Here is an 18,639-nt window from a genome sequence, read left to right as displayed (position 1 = left end):
GTTATGCCTGAATCTTGATCCGTCCACTATGTCCAATGAATGACCTGATTATTGCTAGAGCTTGGACCAATACCTTTTCTATATTTCTGCACGTTACACACTTAATAATTGACCTTGAGCATGGCAACTTTTTTTTTTTTTTTAATTATTACTATTTGACTGATAAATATTAAAGTGTGTGTGGTTATTGGATTGTCTTACATACAGTCTGCTCCAGAATTAGTGGCACCTTTAGTGAAAAGGAAAAAAAGAAAAAGATTATGAAATAAATCTGCAGGTATCCAATGAGCCAATCGTGTGGCAGCAGATGCACATACAGGTCAAGAGCTTCGGTTAAAGTTCACATCAAACATCAGAATGGGGAAAAAATGTGATGTCAGTGACTTCGACCGTTTCATCACCGTTGGGGCCCGACAGGGTGGTTTGAGTATTTAAGAACTTGTGGGAATTTCACAAACAACAGTCTCCAGAGTTTACACAGAATGGTGTGAAAAACAAACAAAAAAAAGAAACATTTAGCGAGCGGCAGGTCTGCAGGTGAAAATGATGAGAGAGGTCAGAGGAAAGTGGCCAGACTGGTTTGAACCAACAGGAAGGCTGCAACCACTCTGTGGTGAGCAGAAAAGCATCTCAGAACACACCACACACTGATCCAGCAGTGTGGGCCACAAGAGCAGAAGACCACATCGGTTGTCATGCCAACAAATTATTAGGAAGGAATGCCAGAGGAAAGCATTTTCTTTCACTCTTATATCCCAGTGATTTGAACTGAGAGATTTTACCAAGGGTGTGAATAATTCTGGAGCTGACTGTAAATAACAGATACCACATCTACATGAGGAGTTCGGTATACAGATCGCATAGCTACAGCATAAGCGTATGGTGGCTGACATATGAACGTTTAATCTGCACAGCTACAAGTCTGTCAGCCCGTCTTGACAATGTAGGCATTGATTTAGCTGTACCGTACGCTCTTGATTTCTGAGTGTGCCCACAACCGTGATTTTGTTTTGAAGAACGATCATTACTGTCATTTCATGAATGTACATGTCGTGTAAATGTTTCACTCATGTAAAGATTTCTGACCTGTGGTGTTTCTCCAGCCAGGGTGCGCTGTCGGCCAGCAGGCAAGAGTTGTCAGAGGCCAGCAGCTCCAGCAAGCCTTCGTGACCTGCCTCGGCGTAGAGCTTCAGCAGTGCAGTGTCTACATCCTGTCTGAAGCCATTGGCACTCTCGCTAGCACGCACCTCACGCAGGTAGCTGATGAGGAAGCGCTTGCAGGACTGCACTTTCTCCTGATCACCCTGCGTCAGATGGTTCAGATCGGCGAACTCGTGCAGTGGCGGATGGCACCGTGTGAACGACGATGAGGCAGGCAGCAGCAGCGGGCACAGTGAGATCAGCTCGCGTACGTCTAGCTGCCCCTTCCTGACAAAAACACATGGAGAAATGCACGTTCCCAATCTTGCTCCTAAGACTTCCTGACCTCAAGCTCCAACCGCATTTTACTACAGCAGATATACCTTTATGCACACAACAACAATTCTGTCCTATGGAAACAAGATCTGTCACATGACAACACGTCCTCATGTGATGCCTCAATGAGCACAAAAGATTTTTTTAGCATCCACTTTTGTGAGGTACTTCTATAAATCTAAGACTAATGAAAGATCTGTACATTAAAAATGTGCTGTTATCTAACAATGAAAATAGAATTATTGATACGATGACATTTTCCATGAGGAGGCGTTTATTTCACGTAATCGGAAGGAGTCTCCAGTGTCGGCGCTCTGGAAACGTTTTCCAACGCACGTCTTTAGCTTGGAAGGGTCTGCGGTTTACGGCTTGCTTCTTTTTTCGTCTTATTAACTTCAAGAGAGCGCGAGAAAACGAGGCTGGTGAGTGATCCGACTGTTTACAGCTGTCATAACAAGAACTAGTATTCCTCGACATTAAACTGACCTATAAACTGTTTCAAAAAGGTCATTGTTGACAAACTGCAGTAGTGTCAGAGGAATAAAACACTTCAAGGGCATGCTGCTTATGGGGAAATAATCAACCAAATCACACCATCACACAGATTATTTTCCCTATAACAGCACATGCCAGTCATGTTTTACTCCATATGTAACATTTTTAATTTTATTAAACCAAAAAAAAAACAAAAAAAAAAACAACAACAAACGTCTGTTTTTTTTTTTCCAAAAACTGCTGAACTAGTCTGAACACCTATGTCCTCTTATCAACATGTGAACCAATGCATTGGGTATAAAGTAAACGTATATGCTGTTGGTCCTATAGTTCATGACTTAACAACATAGTGACACAAAGGTGATATTAAGACCAGGTGTGTTGCAGCTTTTTATTTATTTATTTTTTTTTTTAACCCAGGTCCTGAAATATTCAAATGAACTGAAATATTCCTATACCTGAACTATTCGGATTTAAACATAATTCACGCTGCTGGTGCAGAAGAGCCTTTTCACATTATTATTTCAGACATAACGCTCCCCATCTCCATCTTTGCATTAAGTGGAAAGAAGCATGAAATATTAATGCGATATTAAAGTGCTGTTTGGGGGGGGGGGGGGGGGGGGGGGGTGCACTCATGCAGCATCTGTGACTAAAAATGATGGTTTATTCGCGATCACAGAAACATCATGTGGTCCATTTATTCAGCTATCAGAGAAGTTTATGTCCCCCTCATTAAGCGCACAGCCATTAGGGTCAGGTGCACTGGGGGAGAGACGATTAAGGGAGCCGTTAATGAACTGCATTTAGCCGCTTTTGGAACATCTGGGCCCGGAGTGGCAGCTAACTACGTTAATTACAGGACAAAATGATGCATTCACCTAAAATGCTCTTTAGCTTCAGAAAACTGAAGCTGGCCAAACTGGATGAATCCCGCCTGCTGGAGAATTCTTTTGTGTAATATCTGGAAATAAACACAAAATGAAAACAAGCATTAGCCAAGATCATTATCCGTTAACCGAACCAATACCTTAGACAAGCATGAAGACGCTGAAATATTAACATTCAACCATCGTACCTGGAACTTGTCTTTAGGAATGTTTCTCTGTGCACCTTCGGTCAGGGTCAGCGCCTCCTCCACTCGACGTCCTGCCAACAGGTCCTGGATCTGTCGTTCCAGAGGCAGAGGCACCAGCACATACACTGCCTTTGTGGAAGCCAACACCACTTTGCCTGAAAATCAGTGAGAAATGTTTTTGCCAGTTATACACACGCACACACGCTTAGCTCAGTTATTGGCAAGAGTCCTAATGAGCAACTGCTATGAATGTTCAATGCCATTTGATATGACCCAGATTACCGAAAAGCAACAAATATTCCAAGCTAACTAGAACAAGCCAACATCATAACTTATATGGTGAGGTAGTTAGCTAGTTAATACAGACTAGCTGTATGATGCAGTGACACTATCTGTATCCGGAAGGTATATTTCTGTAAACCTATACAAGTAAAATAAAATTTAATTGAATCTGTTTCATCCTCACAATTTTCATATTTGGATTTGGACTTCAACATGAGGTGGAGGTGATCTAAAGCGGAAGTGCTTGGTATTTAATTAAATATGAAAACACAGGAAATGCCAGAAATACCAACTGTCTGAATTCTGGCTCTGACAGTTCCTCATCACGAGTTCATAATCTGTCTCGACTAGAAATGTGCGCATAAGTAGCCGAATGTAAAAACAACCATGACCAGGCTGTTACTATGTACAGTTAAGGCCAAAAGTTTACCAACATGTGTCATGTGTTCACATCAGTTTTAAATAAATAAAAAAAATCTTTTTAGCATTTTTTTTAGCATTAATTCACTATGTGTATAAATACACCAAGTTTACTGTCTCTTTAAACACTCCAGAAAAATTCAGAAATTAATGTAATGCCTTCTGATTGGCGAACTGTCATAAATAGGAGTTAAAGGAGAGTGCATGTGGCTGTATAAGTGGCTACCCTTTTGAGCCAGTGTCTTTTGGTCTCAGAGCTTTGAGGGAAAAGGCACAATTTAACTGCAAGGGATAGACAAACTTTGGTCTAAAATGTTCAACTGAACCCCAAGACAACAACGAAGGAGTTGGAGGAATGAGATATCAAAGTAGGTATATCCACCATTAAGACAGTCCTACATTGTCATGGTGTGCAAGGAGGAAGCCCCTACTCCAAGCCGGACTAAAAAAGCGAGATTGAAGCATGGTAGTGGCAGCATCGTGTTGTGGGGGTGTTTGGCTGGGAAAGGGATTGGTGCTCTTCAGAAAATAAATGGCATCTTAAGGAAGGAGGATTATCTAGAAATACTGAAGCAAAACCTCAAGACATCAGCCAGAAGGTTCAAAATTTGGTCTTCTAGCATGATAATGATCCTAAGCATACCTCCCAAGTTGTAACAAAATGGATTAAAGACAACAAAGTAAAAGTACTGGAGTGGCCATCACAAAGCCCTGACCTGAAACCCATAGGAAATTGGACATAGTGAATAAAATCTTTAGCCTAGATGCATGTACGTATGCAACCTTTGGCCTCAACTGCAATCATATCAAGCAGCACCAACAACGGTCTTTCTTTGTCCAACAATCTTTACATCTGACCACCCCTACATGAAAGTAAATGTGTGCTGCCTTGCAATTTACAATCATGATTATTAAATGACTTTGCTACAAGCTAGCAACGTCACGTATACACCATATAACAACATATATAAATATTATACATATAATTGCACATAAAAGTATACATTAAGGATGTCATGAGAACAGATACTTCAGTACCAACATTCTTAAAACGGGACGGTACTTGATTTTCTGCAGTCGTGTAAGTAACGTTATTAATGAAGCTAACGAGGTTGCAATTCTTCCGGAACTGAAGGGGGCAGCAAATACGCTCGAGTGTTTTGGTCGGTCCACAATTGGTGAAGAGGAAGAAAAACGAAGAAGAATGTCTTTGTATGCTGTAGCTTTAAGATTTCCCTTCACTGGAACGAAGAGGCCCAAACGTTCCAGCATGTCAATACCCCTATGCACAAAGCAAGCTCCATGAAGACATGGTTTGCCAGGGTTGGTGGTTATAGAAGAACTCCTGACCTCAACCTCACTGAACACCTTCGGGATGAACTAGAACGGTGACTGTGCACCAGGCCTCTTCGCCAGTGCCTGACCTTGCTATTGCTCTTGCGGCTGTATGGGCAAATTAACACGGAGATCGCTCCAAAATCGAGCAGAAAGCCTTCGCAAAAGAGTAGAGCTTATTGTAACAGCAAAGCAGGACTAAATCTGGAATGGGATGTTCAACAAGCACATATGGGTGTGATGGTCACATGTCCACAAACTTTTGGCCACTTTTATAGTGTACATACAGCATGTATTTACTGATAAGATACACCTATTTCTAGTGTATGTGTACTTAAGTGTTGAAAGTGCACCAGTGCTCCATGCAAATGTAAAGAAAGAGCTCTTATATGTAGCTTATAGATACACTATTGACTAGATGCATACATCTTATGCGAGCTTGGAAATCTTTACGACATTCAGAAGTGATTTGGCGACAGCAATTTCACTTTTCAGTTCACTTGATTTCTAGCAACCCTTGCGATGCTATGGAGAGGTCAAGCGACTCCTTGTCAAGACAAGCAAACATCAGAGGCCTCACATTAATTCCAAATTCTTGGATAAAAAGCTCCATCTCTCCATCAGTGTTAAAGCTCTGCCTAAAATCACCATCTGTCGCTTTACAGTTTCCAAAGCAGCGGGATATTAAGAACCCAAAAAGCCTTTTTGCCCCTAGTGATTCAATTACTGAGTCAACAAAACTGGCGTTAAATCATCAGTGCAATTTTTGATAAATGCTCATAATAGAGAGCTACATGCTCTGACACCGTCCCTTTACATAGAGGTCTGTTTCATACCGTTAACTATTTAGACATTGTTCTTTCATGCAGATATCAATGTTACCCCTGTGTCCAATCCCATGCAGCTCTCTAGATTATAAGTAGATATTCTGGTGCTGTACTTGAGCAATTCACAGTTATTCTCTCTACTATTTCTCAACACATAAAAAGGTTCATGCACTGCACAGATTTTTGCCAAAATAAAAAAAAAAGAAGAAGAAGAAGAAGTTTTTTCATGTTCAAATGAGGCAATATCTTCCTTAGAATTCTTTGTTCGGAGCAAAGCATTTACGCACGACACACTTCCTGACTTCAGTGCGACTTGCCGAGCAGCTGAATCACTGAGAGCGAGAACAGAGAGGTTGTGAGAGAGACATAATGAGATATAATGAGCTCACTAATATAATGCGATCATTTTAAATTAGATCACAATGCCATTCTCGATCATGATCGGTCAGACGGTGTTGATTATTACGTTTCTAGAGCGGCAGCTCGGACAGTGGTGTTGGCTATGATTCGAATCACGGTAATTAATGTGCTCGTTGTAATACGCTTTAATTTCTATAGCAACAGCTCCTACTGGGACTGGAAACACTACTGCTGTGGAATAAGTAATGACAGTAACTGTTATGGATCAACTATCGTTGATGTTAACTATAAGTGGGTAATTTATTTATTTTTAAGCATGACATTGTTCTTTAATAAATACACCAGCGAGTCGGGCTGAATCACACCCCCGAGTTGTCGATTATATTCCTACGAAAACATGGTGGCATTGTATTACGTAGCTAGCACAGAAGGATTGCCGAAGCTGATCGGCTCATTTTATTCAAGTACCTTTACATTTATGGCATTTGGCAGATGCCCTTATCCAGAGCGACATACAATTATCTCATTTTTTTATACAATGGCAGCTTGGTGTTGCTGGCATTTGAATTTACGACCTTCCGATCAGAAGTCCAACGTCCTAACCACTGAGCTTTGTATTCCAATATGGTGGGTTATTATGCTCATTCACGAGCCATCTAGAGCCATTTCCAGAATAACCAGTCCACCTACTGGTACGTATTTGTGAGGCTGGAGAACCCAGAGGAAAACATCCCAGGGAAAACATCCACACAGACAGTTACCTACAGACCCTAGAGCTATGAAGGAGTACATGCTTATGAGAATTATTGTTGCTTAAATCGTTTTGTTCTGTAGCATTGCAATTTTGGATATATGTGCGTGAGTGCAATTGAGCCTTTGACCTTTTTTGCTTGCCTTATCCTGATCCTACTTTTTCCCGTCTCTGCTGCTACAATCAGATGAGAAGGAGGATGTAGCATGACTGCTAGCAAAAGTCTCTGAGCACAAACCTGTTCATTTTGCTGTAGCAAGAAAAACAAGCTAAACCCACAAACATAAGTCGTATAAGGGTATTTTCATAAGTTGCTGCATTTGAGAACACCAAAACCGTATCGGTGAGCTACAAGCTGAGCCAAGCTTGGGATTGTAGTTTGTGATCTGGTTTGTTTTACATCCTATGCTGTGAAAACACTGTAGAGAAAAACAACATGAGTTCTGGCCCTTTTAAATTATTCTAAAATCAGCCATTATTCATAATAACATTGGCAAATATGAGTCATCTGTTTATATAAAGCACTGACTTTCTCACACTGCTGTATACATGCTGTGTCTGACTAATCCATGCAAACCTCCCTACTGAGGTAAACACTCACTTATTATCTTACTACACAGTAATGCTCACAGGACACCGAGATTAAAGTAAAATAAATAAAATCATTATGATCAATAAGAGGTGCGCGAACAAAGCAGCTGGAGGTCAGAGACAAATTCAGAACAAATACACAACATATATTTATTTTATTTACAACTTTAAAAACTTGTGTTACATTAGCTGTGAACAGTTGTTTCCTCAGCAGGCGAAAACACAAGAGAATTCGCACACTAGAGACTCCTAACATAAATGTTCGAGACACATCTCTTCACAGCAAACCTCACTGTGTCAGGGCTTACATGTTCGCTTTAATTCTTTTATGTGAAGCGTCTTTGAGTTCCTGTGTAAGTTGATACTACAGAAACGATAACGTATTAAAAATGTCATTCAAATTTTCTGACCAATAAGAAGTGAGAACTCAACGGCGCTGTGGTATAATATGTTTTTTTTTGTTATTCAATGTAATTATATTGTATAATGTCACCGCATTGTCCAATATACACCGATCAGCTATAACATTTAAACAACCTGCCTCATAGTGTGTAGGTCCGCCTTGTGCCGCCAAAACAGCTCTGACTCGTCGAGGCACGGACTCCACAAGACCTCTGAAGGTGTGCTGTGGTATCTGGCACCAAGATGTTTGCAGCAGATTCTTTAAGTCCTGTAAGTTGCGAGGTGGGGCCTCCATGGATCGGACTTGTTTGTCCGGAACATCCCACAGATGCTCATCGGATTGAGATCTGGGGAATTTGGAGGCCGAGTCAACACCTTGAACTCGGTCATGTTCCTCAAACCGTTCCTGAACAATTTTTGCAGTGTGGCAGTGCGCATTATCCTGCTGAAAGAGCCCACTGCTATTAGGGAATACCGCTGTCATGAAGGGGTGTACCGTATCTGCAGCAATGTTTAGGTAGTTGGTGCATGTCAAAGTAACATCCACCTGAATTCCAGGACTCAAGGTTTCCCAGCAGAACATTGCTCAGAGCATCACACTACCTCGGCCAGACTGCCTTCTTCCCATAGCACGTCCTGGTGCTATCTCTTCCCCAGGTAAGCGATGCACACGCATCCGGCCGTCCACATGATGTAAAAGAAACTGTGATTCAACAGACCAGGCCACTTTCTTCCATTGCTCCATGGTCCAGTTTTGATGCTCATGTGCCGATTGTGAGTGTTTATGGTGTTGGACAGGGTTCAGCGTGGGCACTCTGAGTGGCTACGCGGCTCCATACCCAGCAAGCTGCAATGCACTGTGTGTTCTGACACCTTTCTATCATAGCATTAACTTTTTCAGCAATGTGTGCTACAGGAGCTCTTCTGTGGGATCGGACCAGACAGTTAGCCTTTGCGCCCCACACGCATCAATGACCCTTGGGCGCCCATGACCTTGTCGCTGGTTCACCGGTTTTCCTTCCTGGGAGCACTTTTGGTTGGGACTAACCACTGCAAACCAGGAACACTCCACAAGACCTGCCGTTTGAGAGTTGCTCTGATCCAGTCATCTAGCCATCACAATTTGGCCCTTGTCAAAGTCGCTCAGATCCTTACGCTTGCCCATTTTTCCGGCTTCCAACAAATCAACCTTGAGAACTGACTGTTCACTTGCTGCCAACCCCTTGACAGGTGCCACTGTAACGAGGTAATCAATGTTATTCACGTCACCCGTCAGTGGCTTTAACGTTATGGCTGATCGGCTCTATATCATCAACATGACAGAGAACATTAATCCATGAGTACCGCAGCAGAGGGCTAAGAATAAACAGAGACTGAAATGGTAGAAGAAAAAAACAAAAACAAACTCAAAGTAGGTCACCATTTGTTGACTGGAGACATTAAATAAAGAGAGTAGCTACAATGCTGCTGCCTGTACGAAGGACTCTAAAAGACACACCGAGATATAAATACATGAGTGACAGGACTGATATATTCAAGTGTAAGTTAGTAATTCAGCAATACAGTTTGTATGTGCTGCATTGTCCGCGTCTCACTCTGTGCACAATCGATCTCTGTTCTGCAAGAACACTCACTTCAGCACTTTAGCGAAATCGATACACACCTCCCGAAGCAGAGCTGACACCCTCAGAAGCAAAATACCCATAAGGGCTTACGACACTCTCGCTTCATCTGTCTAACACCAGTCAAGTCTTTTCATAGAAATCAGAGCACACAGGGCTGACAAAGTACATAAAATAAAAAATTGTTACAAGAACTGGAACTGTCTGAGCCAATGGTGGATGCTTCATTTTCTTATTAGATGTTATTACTAAGGACTCAACCAAGAATCTGTACTGTTAAAAGGAACAATTTAATTGAAGTATATGTTATAAACACTCCATTCGAGGCAGATTCAACTGTTCTCTTGAGACGAGCACTTTCTACTTTTCTCTTCAGAAAAGCAGTTAACATCGATGTATCCCTGGGAAAAAACAGGCTTAATCATCCAGAACTGATAACCCAAAGCCGAGACGTTTCTAGCAGTAGGAGAGGGTGTAAAAACATGACCATTTCTACAGTTGGGGATTGCTTACCAGCAGACGTAGGGCTGCACGATTACGGCCAAAATGATCATCACGATTATTTTTCGATCAATACTGAGATCACGACTATTGATTGATTTTAGGGACGACGTATTTTTATTGCACTTTCACGTTTAAATCAACAGACCGCTGCTTTCACCTCCACGTCGTGCTACGTTCCTGCTCATGTACGAATCTTTACATCAGATTAGACCGGTCCTTAAAGTGCATCATCTCGTAGAAGCAAAACATTAATAAAGCTGATTATAGGATGAATAAAAATAAAAATGCCATCAACCAAATGAAAATATGCAATTAAATATAACAATATGCAAGCCAATGGTAACAATTCAGGCGAATGCAGAAAAGGCAGTAACAGTGTTTGCAGGAGGAGAGACGCAGACAGATCACGCAATAGAGCGGTGACGCAGGGACGACGCCGTTTTGTACCGGAACCCGGAATTTATCACCACACCGGTTCCCTCGGCAAAAACCCAACAGGATTTTCACACAGGCTTTTGGATTACTGCAAAAAATAAACTCTCTGATGAACAAAAGTTTACAACACTAACACGTTCTGTCCATCAAGATACTTTTCACAAATGAACACGACTTTTATGAAGTTTGAAACCTGCATACAATCGCCGGAAATAAACGAACTACACCCCGGTCGCTCCGCCTCAACGTCACCAAACCTCCGACTACTTTTCCAAACTTGATTTAAAACTTTTTCCATAATACGGATTTACTCTGCGGATGAATCTTCATCCACGTGTTTTTCGGGGAACTGTGCACAGCACACCTGAACCAGTACACCTGCAAAGTTTTTACCTGTTCAGCGCGATGACGTTTAATTTCCCCGACAACCTCCGTAGTCCCATTTAGCACCACGTTAATGTCACGATTTCCCCTCGCACAAGCGCCGGAGCTAAAATGCTAACTCGTTTACGGGTTTTGGCGTTACAAAATGACGTCATCCCTGCGCCGCTCTATGGTGATCGGCTGTAAGTTTAGGAAGCGCTTGATTTGATCTGCAGCGGAGTTTTCCATGAGCGGAGGACGGATTTTAAACGTCAATATCGCAGTCGATCGTGTTCATGTAATCGCGGGCAGTCGAAATCGTCATCGAAATCGATATCTGATTAATTGTGCGGCCCTATTTCAATCCAAAATGTTCAGTGGCACCTTTAAAAAATATATATATAGTTAACTGGTGTTAGATATATACTTGTGTAATGTCGAACACACATCAAAACATTCTCCATTTAACTTGACAGAACATTACGTTGCCCTTTGGGTCCTGAAAGTCCTGAGAGCGTGTGAGATTGGGGGAAGGGGGCGGGGCTTCCACACAGTGTTATGTACTAATTGAGAGTTCAGAACACCTGTGCACACAATTCCAGATGATGACTGGAAGAAAAAGACTTTTAGAGGGCTTTCACACCGGCAGTTTAGTCCGCAACGGTTTGCAGGAAAAATTGGTAATGTGAAAGCTGTCGCGCGGACCGGGAAGCACACCGTGGTACCGAACCCGAGACTACTTGTACGAGGTGGTCTGATTCCAGGCTGCACTGGAACCGTGCCACGATTCCTGTGAACGTGAACGCAACTCGTACTCGGTTCCGCGCTAGTTCAGGAATTAGTTCATGTGTTTTCGCTGGTGTAGACACCGCATGTGTATCATGAGTGGCAGGGGAATGTTGTGGGACACAGAAGAGGTCCACTGCTGGGCATAATATCTGCTGCAAATAACAGCACTAAAACAATAATAAAAAAATGAAAACTATGATGAGTCGCATTGTGTTCTCCACGCATGTCTGTGATGACGTAAGATGAACGCAAGTGCTCCGGGGTTCGAAAGACTCAAGTGAGTCTAAAACCAGACCAACACTGCAGGGGACGCCGGGAACAATCGTACTCGTGTTCGGACCGCGGCAAACGTGCCCAGTGTGAAAACCACCTTAAAAGGTTGGCGGGTCTGGTAAAGTAATATAACTGGAGTAAACGCCATTGGATATCGTGGCAGTGTCGAATTGTGTAGATTTGTGTTATCGAGTCTAACGGAAGAAACACGTTCAGGAGTGTAGACAAAGAAGACTGGATTCCAAACCTTCAAAGTCCTGCAGGATGTGTCCTTCACTGAATGACAGCGTCTGCTTGAGCTGCTGATCCAGCATGCTGTGAACCGTTACAAAGCTCTCGTCCAGAGCCACCACGTACGGGAAGCACACGGCTGCGCCAATCACGTTCTCCGACCACTTGACTGGGGCACGCTGGGAGATGCCCTCAGAGTTAACAAACATGCCTGTGTGTGTGTGAGAGAGAGAGAGAGAGAGTGAGCGAGAGAGCGAGACACAAGTATGACTCAACACAACTGGTTGTGTTGACAAAAGATAGAAGGAACCGTTTCACTTGGGTGTGATCTGCAATACACACCTAAAACAAAACCGGCATAATCTAAATGCCTAAAGGCTTCTTAAACAAGCGCTAAACCAAAAGAGTATATAAACATTTTGTCTGAATAGAATAGAATAAACCCAGGCAATGCTTTCACAAAGCTCTACCACTTAATATACGAGCACTTAAAGGACAACCCACCCTGAACGACTTCCATATCCATAAGTAATACGTGATATTCAATCGCGCCAAAGATTTAACTTATAATGAAATTCCAAGTTTACTTTGGTGTACACGTCATTCATCGATATGTCAGTCTTGTTTCAAATAACAGCTTCCTACATAACCCGCAATGCTGTTTGACTACCTGCTGAAGGTGGCACCAGTGAGGATTTGCTTCACCGTTACTTATTAGAACTAAATGTCCAGCTCTCTCAACTGTGTCTCAAACAGACAGGGTTCCAAAGCGTTAACTTTCATGCTAATGCTGCTGTCCACAATTCGTAACCAACGTGCTTAAGATCTCGTGCTCGTTCCTCATAGCTGTAGTAATATATGAATGAAGTGATTACGTATTCTAGCGTAGCCTATGCTCAGATATTCCACGTGAACCTGATAGCTTGCCGACTCCTCGGATAGCTCACGCACCTCTTGAAAACTCTCGGTCGGTAGTTTGTTTGTGATATTTTGCTGTTGAACTCACCGAGGCCACCTGGCGCAGCCAGGAGAAACTCCTCCCTGCCAATCCTTTTGACAATGGGTTTCCTCTCCTCGCTGTCATAGGGGAATAGATCCTGCGAGGCACCTGAGCCATAGTTCAGGATCACATACCGTGTGGGAAGAGCCAGGCACAGGAAGTAGCCGTCCAGGCTGAGATCGCATGGCTGATCGGGAGTGGCCACTTCCCTCAGGATCTGCACACGATCCTCGTGCACGGTGCAAATGTGTACAGCGCGGCGCCGTGCAGACGCCACCGCCATCTCCACGCAGAAAGGCTCGGCCGTCACAGGGTTCTCGTTAACACAGAACACAGTCACGCCTTTAAGTTTGGTCCCTCCAGATGCCACCGGTTCCAGTGTGACCATATCCACCAGCAAGATGACACCGTCGCACAAGACGATCAGGCGCTCCAGGGCCGAGGCAGCTTTTAGCTCGGACGGCGGCTTCTTGAGGCCTAGCTGTTTGTGTAGGAGCTTCTGCGAGCTGAAGGATAGCTGGCCTTTAGCTGTGGTGCGCTCCTCCAGCAGGAAGTGATGGATGAAGCCATCGTTGGTGCCCACGTACAGGTGCTGGCCACAGCATTCGATGCACTCAACACCGATGCGCGTCTTCTCGCCAGCCAACTGCTCCCGCTCCACAGCGGGCACCAGCTCGAAGGCCTTCACGCTCATGCTGCTTTTCACATCTACTCGGAATATGAGAAGAAAGTTACTCTTTAGCATAAATGTGCTCTTTGAACAGTTCTCATTCCGTGAGGATAATACAACAAATATCACGACTTAAAGGGACGGTTCGCCAAAAAATGAAAATTCTGTCATCAATTCCTCGCCCTCATGTCGTTCCAAACCCGTAAGACTTTCGTTCATCCTCAGAACACAAATGAAGATATTTTTAATGAAACCTGGGAGATTTCTGTCCCTCCACTTATAGTCCAGTAACCAAAAATGTCAAGCTCCAAAAAGTCTGTAAAGGCATCGTCAAAGTAACCCATGTGACTCCAGTGGTTTAATCCCAATTATATGAAGCGATACGAATTCATTGTGTGTGCAAAAAAACTAAAATGAACTATTTATTCACAGAATATCTTCATTTCCTCATAGAACACACGTTCACGAGAGAACCGCGACACATGCGTGTCGTGTTTCCGTGAGAGCTGACAAACAAATGTCTGCAAGAGCGGACAAAAAAAAACGTTGAAATCTTCGTTACAAAGATTGTTCTACAGTATGCGACTCAGTTCGTGTACAGCGTCCCTCTTCCTCTGCTGTAAACAGTGCAGTGCTTCCAGGTCCCGTTGTATCGCGAGAACGTCGGCTCTCGCATCGAAACGAGACGCGTGCCTCGCGGTTCTCTTGAGAACGCGCGTCAAAGATCTATACGGAAGTGAAGATATTTTGGGGTTTTTTTGCGCACACAAAGCATTCGTATCGCTCCATATAACTGAGATTAAACCACTGGCGTCACATGGATTACTTTTACGAAGTCTTTATGCACTTTTTTGGAGCTTGAAAGTTTTGGTTACATGGACTGTAAACAGAGGGACGGAAATCTCCCAGGTTTCATTCAAAATGTCTTCATTGTGTTCTGAAGATGAACGAAAGTCTTACAGGTTTGAAACGACATGAGGGTGACTAATCGATGACAGAATTTTCATTTTTGGGTGAACCATCCCTTTAAGTCTAATGCACACTAGATAGCCAATCAGACGGCTACCTTTAACACATTTGCTTAATTAATTCCAGACATTTAAAAAACAAATACATCATTTTAAGCAATATGGCCAAACTTCTGTCAAATGTGCTGGCTGGAAATATATGTGCGGGTTTTGTTTGGTGTTGATAAACCACGTAGAAACTGAGACGCAGACGTTTAAATTCAGTTTTGAATGCCAAACTGGCACAGGATAGTCCTTGCGTTTATTTCGAATATCAGCTGGAAAAAAATCCAGGAAGATCCAGGTCTTAAGGTTGAATCGGTTCCATCAAACAAACCGGAGCTACGGGAATAAAGTGGAAGCGGTGGGACGAGCCAAAACACAGTAGAAGAGGAGAAGTATTGCATGGTTAACATTGTTAAAGATTTTACACAGAGGGGCAAAATCTAAAGAACACGAAAACAACAAGTTTCGGACGGGGGAAAAAAAAACTGTGAGGAACATGAACACAAGCGAGGAGAAACAGGAACTGAAAAGCAAAGCAAATCATCAGCACTCGGGTCTCCTTTAGTGAACAGACGACTAGTTCAACAAAGACTTCATGTGAAAGCCATAATGAACTTTCTTTTACTCTCACACTATCCGTCGTGACCCGGATGAGTACGGGTTAATTCTGAGTCCGGTTCCTCTCAAGCTTTCTCCCTCAGATCATCTCAGGGAGTTTTTCCCTCACCACCGGCTCGCTCAGTAGGGCTAAATCCACACACTGAAAATCTCTATCCTGATATCAGAGCCCTGGATATGATCTGATACCCAATACTGACAAGCTCCTGTCCATGCAAACTTAATATCGCAACGAAACCGTGTCTTGTATTCGATGGAGGATCTCTGTCGTGCCGATCATTAGAAAATGATCATCAGAGAGCATGTCAAATCCGATCTGATATCGATCTATCGTTTCCTGCCCCGACAGCGATACTCAGTATCGGATATCGTTGCACCCTTACCCACCACTACTGCTGCTGCTGCACTGGAGCGCTAAAGCGGACTAGCTAGCTACAACTAGCTACAACACCTGCTGTCCATCAACAGACCTGAATACATCCACCTGTGGCGTGTGTTTCCAGCTTACTCCCTCAGGGCCAGCTCTATTCCACCGAGTCCTGTCTAGCTTTAACTCCCTGACACTTCAGCAGAGCTCAGGAGTTGTGAAGCAGCTCGCTAACCACTAGCCAGTTAGCTACCAAAATACTAGCCTGTGCATAGCTTCCTATAATAACGGCAATTTAAATACATATAAATATATAAACCCGTTCTGTAAGAGAACCTCTATTATTATTATTATTATTATTAAAATACTCACACATTTCAGTCGCACACTTGCTAATTTTACACTCATTCAGCGGACAGTGGACTGAGTCGCCTGTGTGACAGCACTTAAAGCTAACTTAAGCGTACTGAATGAGCGCTCGGCTAATAAATGGTAATAACCGCTGCTGGAAATGACTCGGTGTGATTCTACAAGAAAGTGAGGGGTCACTAGTGAGAAATGTGCGCCATACCCCAGCCACGGCCGCCGCGCTAATGTTTTGAGAGATGATGCGAACAGCCCTCGGCCTCTCCGTTCACTTCCACAGTGGTCCACTCTCCCGACTGCTGCCTTACTGCTTCCCACCGCTATTCCGACAAACCCCGCCTCTTGGTAGCGGCTCGCAGTTGACACGCGGACTGGATAGGAATATGTCGGAATACGGGTAGGAAGGTAAATCTCCTGCTTGCTTGTCACCACAGAGAGGATTTTCCGGCGGGACGGTGACGCGATTTCCGATTTATCCGGTCACGTGACTTAGGATGCCGTTTGGATTTGTATTATGGACCACACTGCCTTCCACAGATAATAATAATAATATTAGTACTAATAATAATTAAATAATAATTATTATTATTATTGTTGTTATTGTTATAATAATTATTGTTGTTGATAATAATAGCAATGATAATAATAATAATAACAATATTAATATTATTATTGTTGTTGTTGTTATTACCTATGGAAGGTGGTGTGGTCCATTTAAGACGAATCCAATTGACTTACGGTTTGGTCTGCACAATTAGTTTTAAGGAAGAAATAATAATAATAGTAATAATAATAATAATAATAATAATAAGAAGAAGAAGAAGAAGAAGAAGAAGAAGAAGAACAACAACAACAACAACAACAACAACAACAACAACAACAACAACAACAACAACAACACTGTATCATAAAATATATTGTTGTTGTTGTTGTTATGCCTTAAACGATCTACAACTGATCAAACCGTAAGTTGTAGAGATATGAAACTTGGTCAACAGGTACTCCCTTCCCCCCTCAGGCAAGAACTCCAGTGTTTACATAGGAAACTAAATTCTAACACTAAACAAACCACCATAGGCTCTGGGGGCAGAGCTTTTTGTACGTGTGAGCTTAAGCAGTAAAAAAAAATTATAATAATAACTCAACACACAGCTTTCTTCAAAATGCTGTTACAGGTTTTGTTTTGTTTTGTTTTGGTAGTTATTTCCTTGTCAAGTGGTATCTCATTGTACTCAGTCATGAACCATGGTCAGTGGACCAAACTATTATTTTAAAGGGAGGGGTTTATTCTTTGGGAAACTTATTTCATCACTAGCACTCCAGTGTTTACATAGGAAACTAAATTCTAACACTAAACGAACCACCATAGACTCTGCGGTCAGAGCTTTGTTTACATGTGTGAGCTTAAGCAGTAAAAAATAAATAAATAAATAAATAACTCAACACACAGCTTTCTTCAAAATTTATAAAAAATTATGATTTTTGCCAAAATTCTGTTTCAGTTACTATGATTCAGGCTGTTATGCGTACAATAATTCAGTCATAGCAAGGGGTCTATGGACTACTGGAATTTTGGAACGACAGCCCTGGCTATATTATAGCAAGGTGAATTCACTTATATAAGGGGATGTGGTCAGCATCAAACAGAAAGTTTACCCCAAAAAATCTTGGGGTAGGAAAATGACATATTCTTCGGCTAGTTTTATTGCTAAGGTTTTGAAATTGTCATTAATTATTTTTTTCCATAAATTGTATTTAGGAGGCATATCTCCATAAAATATACTAATGTACAGTATATGCTCAAATAATGTACGAATGTTTATAATTAAATAATTTCCAACATGCATAACTCAGCATGCTTCAGGTTAATTGGAACAATATTAAATACAGTAAGTGGGGAGAAGAGGGGCTGTAATATGAATGTGTGAATGGATGCATGGAGCACCCCACAACTGTGGTTACAACATGATGCAGTGATGGCTTTTATGTGCATTAAAGGATGTATTTCTTCATTTTTTTTATCTTAAGAAACAGGGAATAAGGTAAACTGATAAGGTGAAGAGATTTTTATTTAGTTGACTGTGTTCATAACATTTTGGAGATTTCAGAAAACATCGGGTATAAATTTGGAAGATATTTCAAGGAAATGTTAATATTCTAAACCCTGTTATTGCTATTATTACACGGACAAATAAATGATAGAATTTTACTGACGCCAACACCTTAATATGCAGTCATTTTAACTCAGTCTGATATATTCACACAGTATTAGAATATAGTGATGATGCATTTGGATAAGATTTTTATCAATCTTTTTTCATTAAAATGTGATTTATTGATGCCATGAACGTGTAAACTTGTAATTACGGAT

The 18,639-nt window shown here is 42.1% G+C and overlaps 1 protein-coding gene across 2 annotated transcripts in view; it reads right to left on the bottom strand.

The window, feature by feature from the left end:
* Positions 1-16,617, bottom strand: part of tgfbrap1 (transforming growth factor, beta receptor associated protein 1) — a 29,424-nt gene extending 12,807 nt beyond the window's left edge. Inside the window, exons 1-6 of one of the 2 annotated variants that reach the window (XM_017482087.1) lie at positions 16,474-16,617; positions 13,241-13,942; positions 12,251-12,445; positions 3,050-3,204; positions 2,853-2,935; positions 1,087-1,428 (exon numbers count right to left, since the gene is read on the bottom strand). In XM_017482087.1, coding sequence (XP_017337576.1) covers positions 1,087-1,428; positions 2,853-2,935; positions 3,050-3,204; positions 12,251-12,445; positions 13,241-13,928 — 1,463 coding nt within the window. In that variant the 5' untranslated portion in view covers positions 13,929-13,942; positions 16,474-16,617. The other variant, XM_017482086.3, reaches the window with a different exon arrangement.
* Positions 16,618-18,639: the final 2,022 nt, after the last annotated feature.

Source organism: Ictalurus punctatus, chromosome 12 (genome assembly GCF_001660625.3).
Source record: "Ictalurus punctatus breed USDA103 chromosome 12, Coco_2.0, whole genome shotgun sequence".
Lineage (NCBI taxonomy): Eukaryota > Metazoa > Chordata > Actinopteri > Siluriformes > Ictaluridae > Ictalurus > Ictalurus punctatus.
Note: the sequence above shows the minus strand (reverse complement) of the source record. Positions and strands in the feature narration are given on the sequence as shown.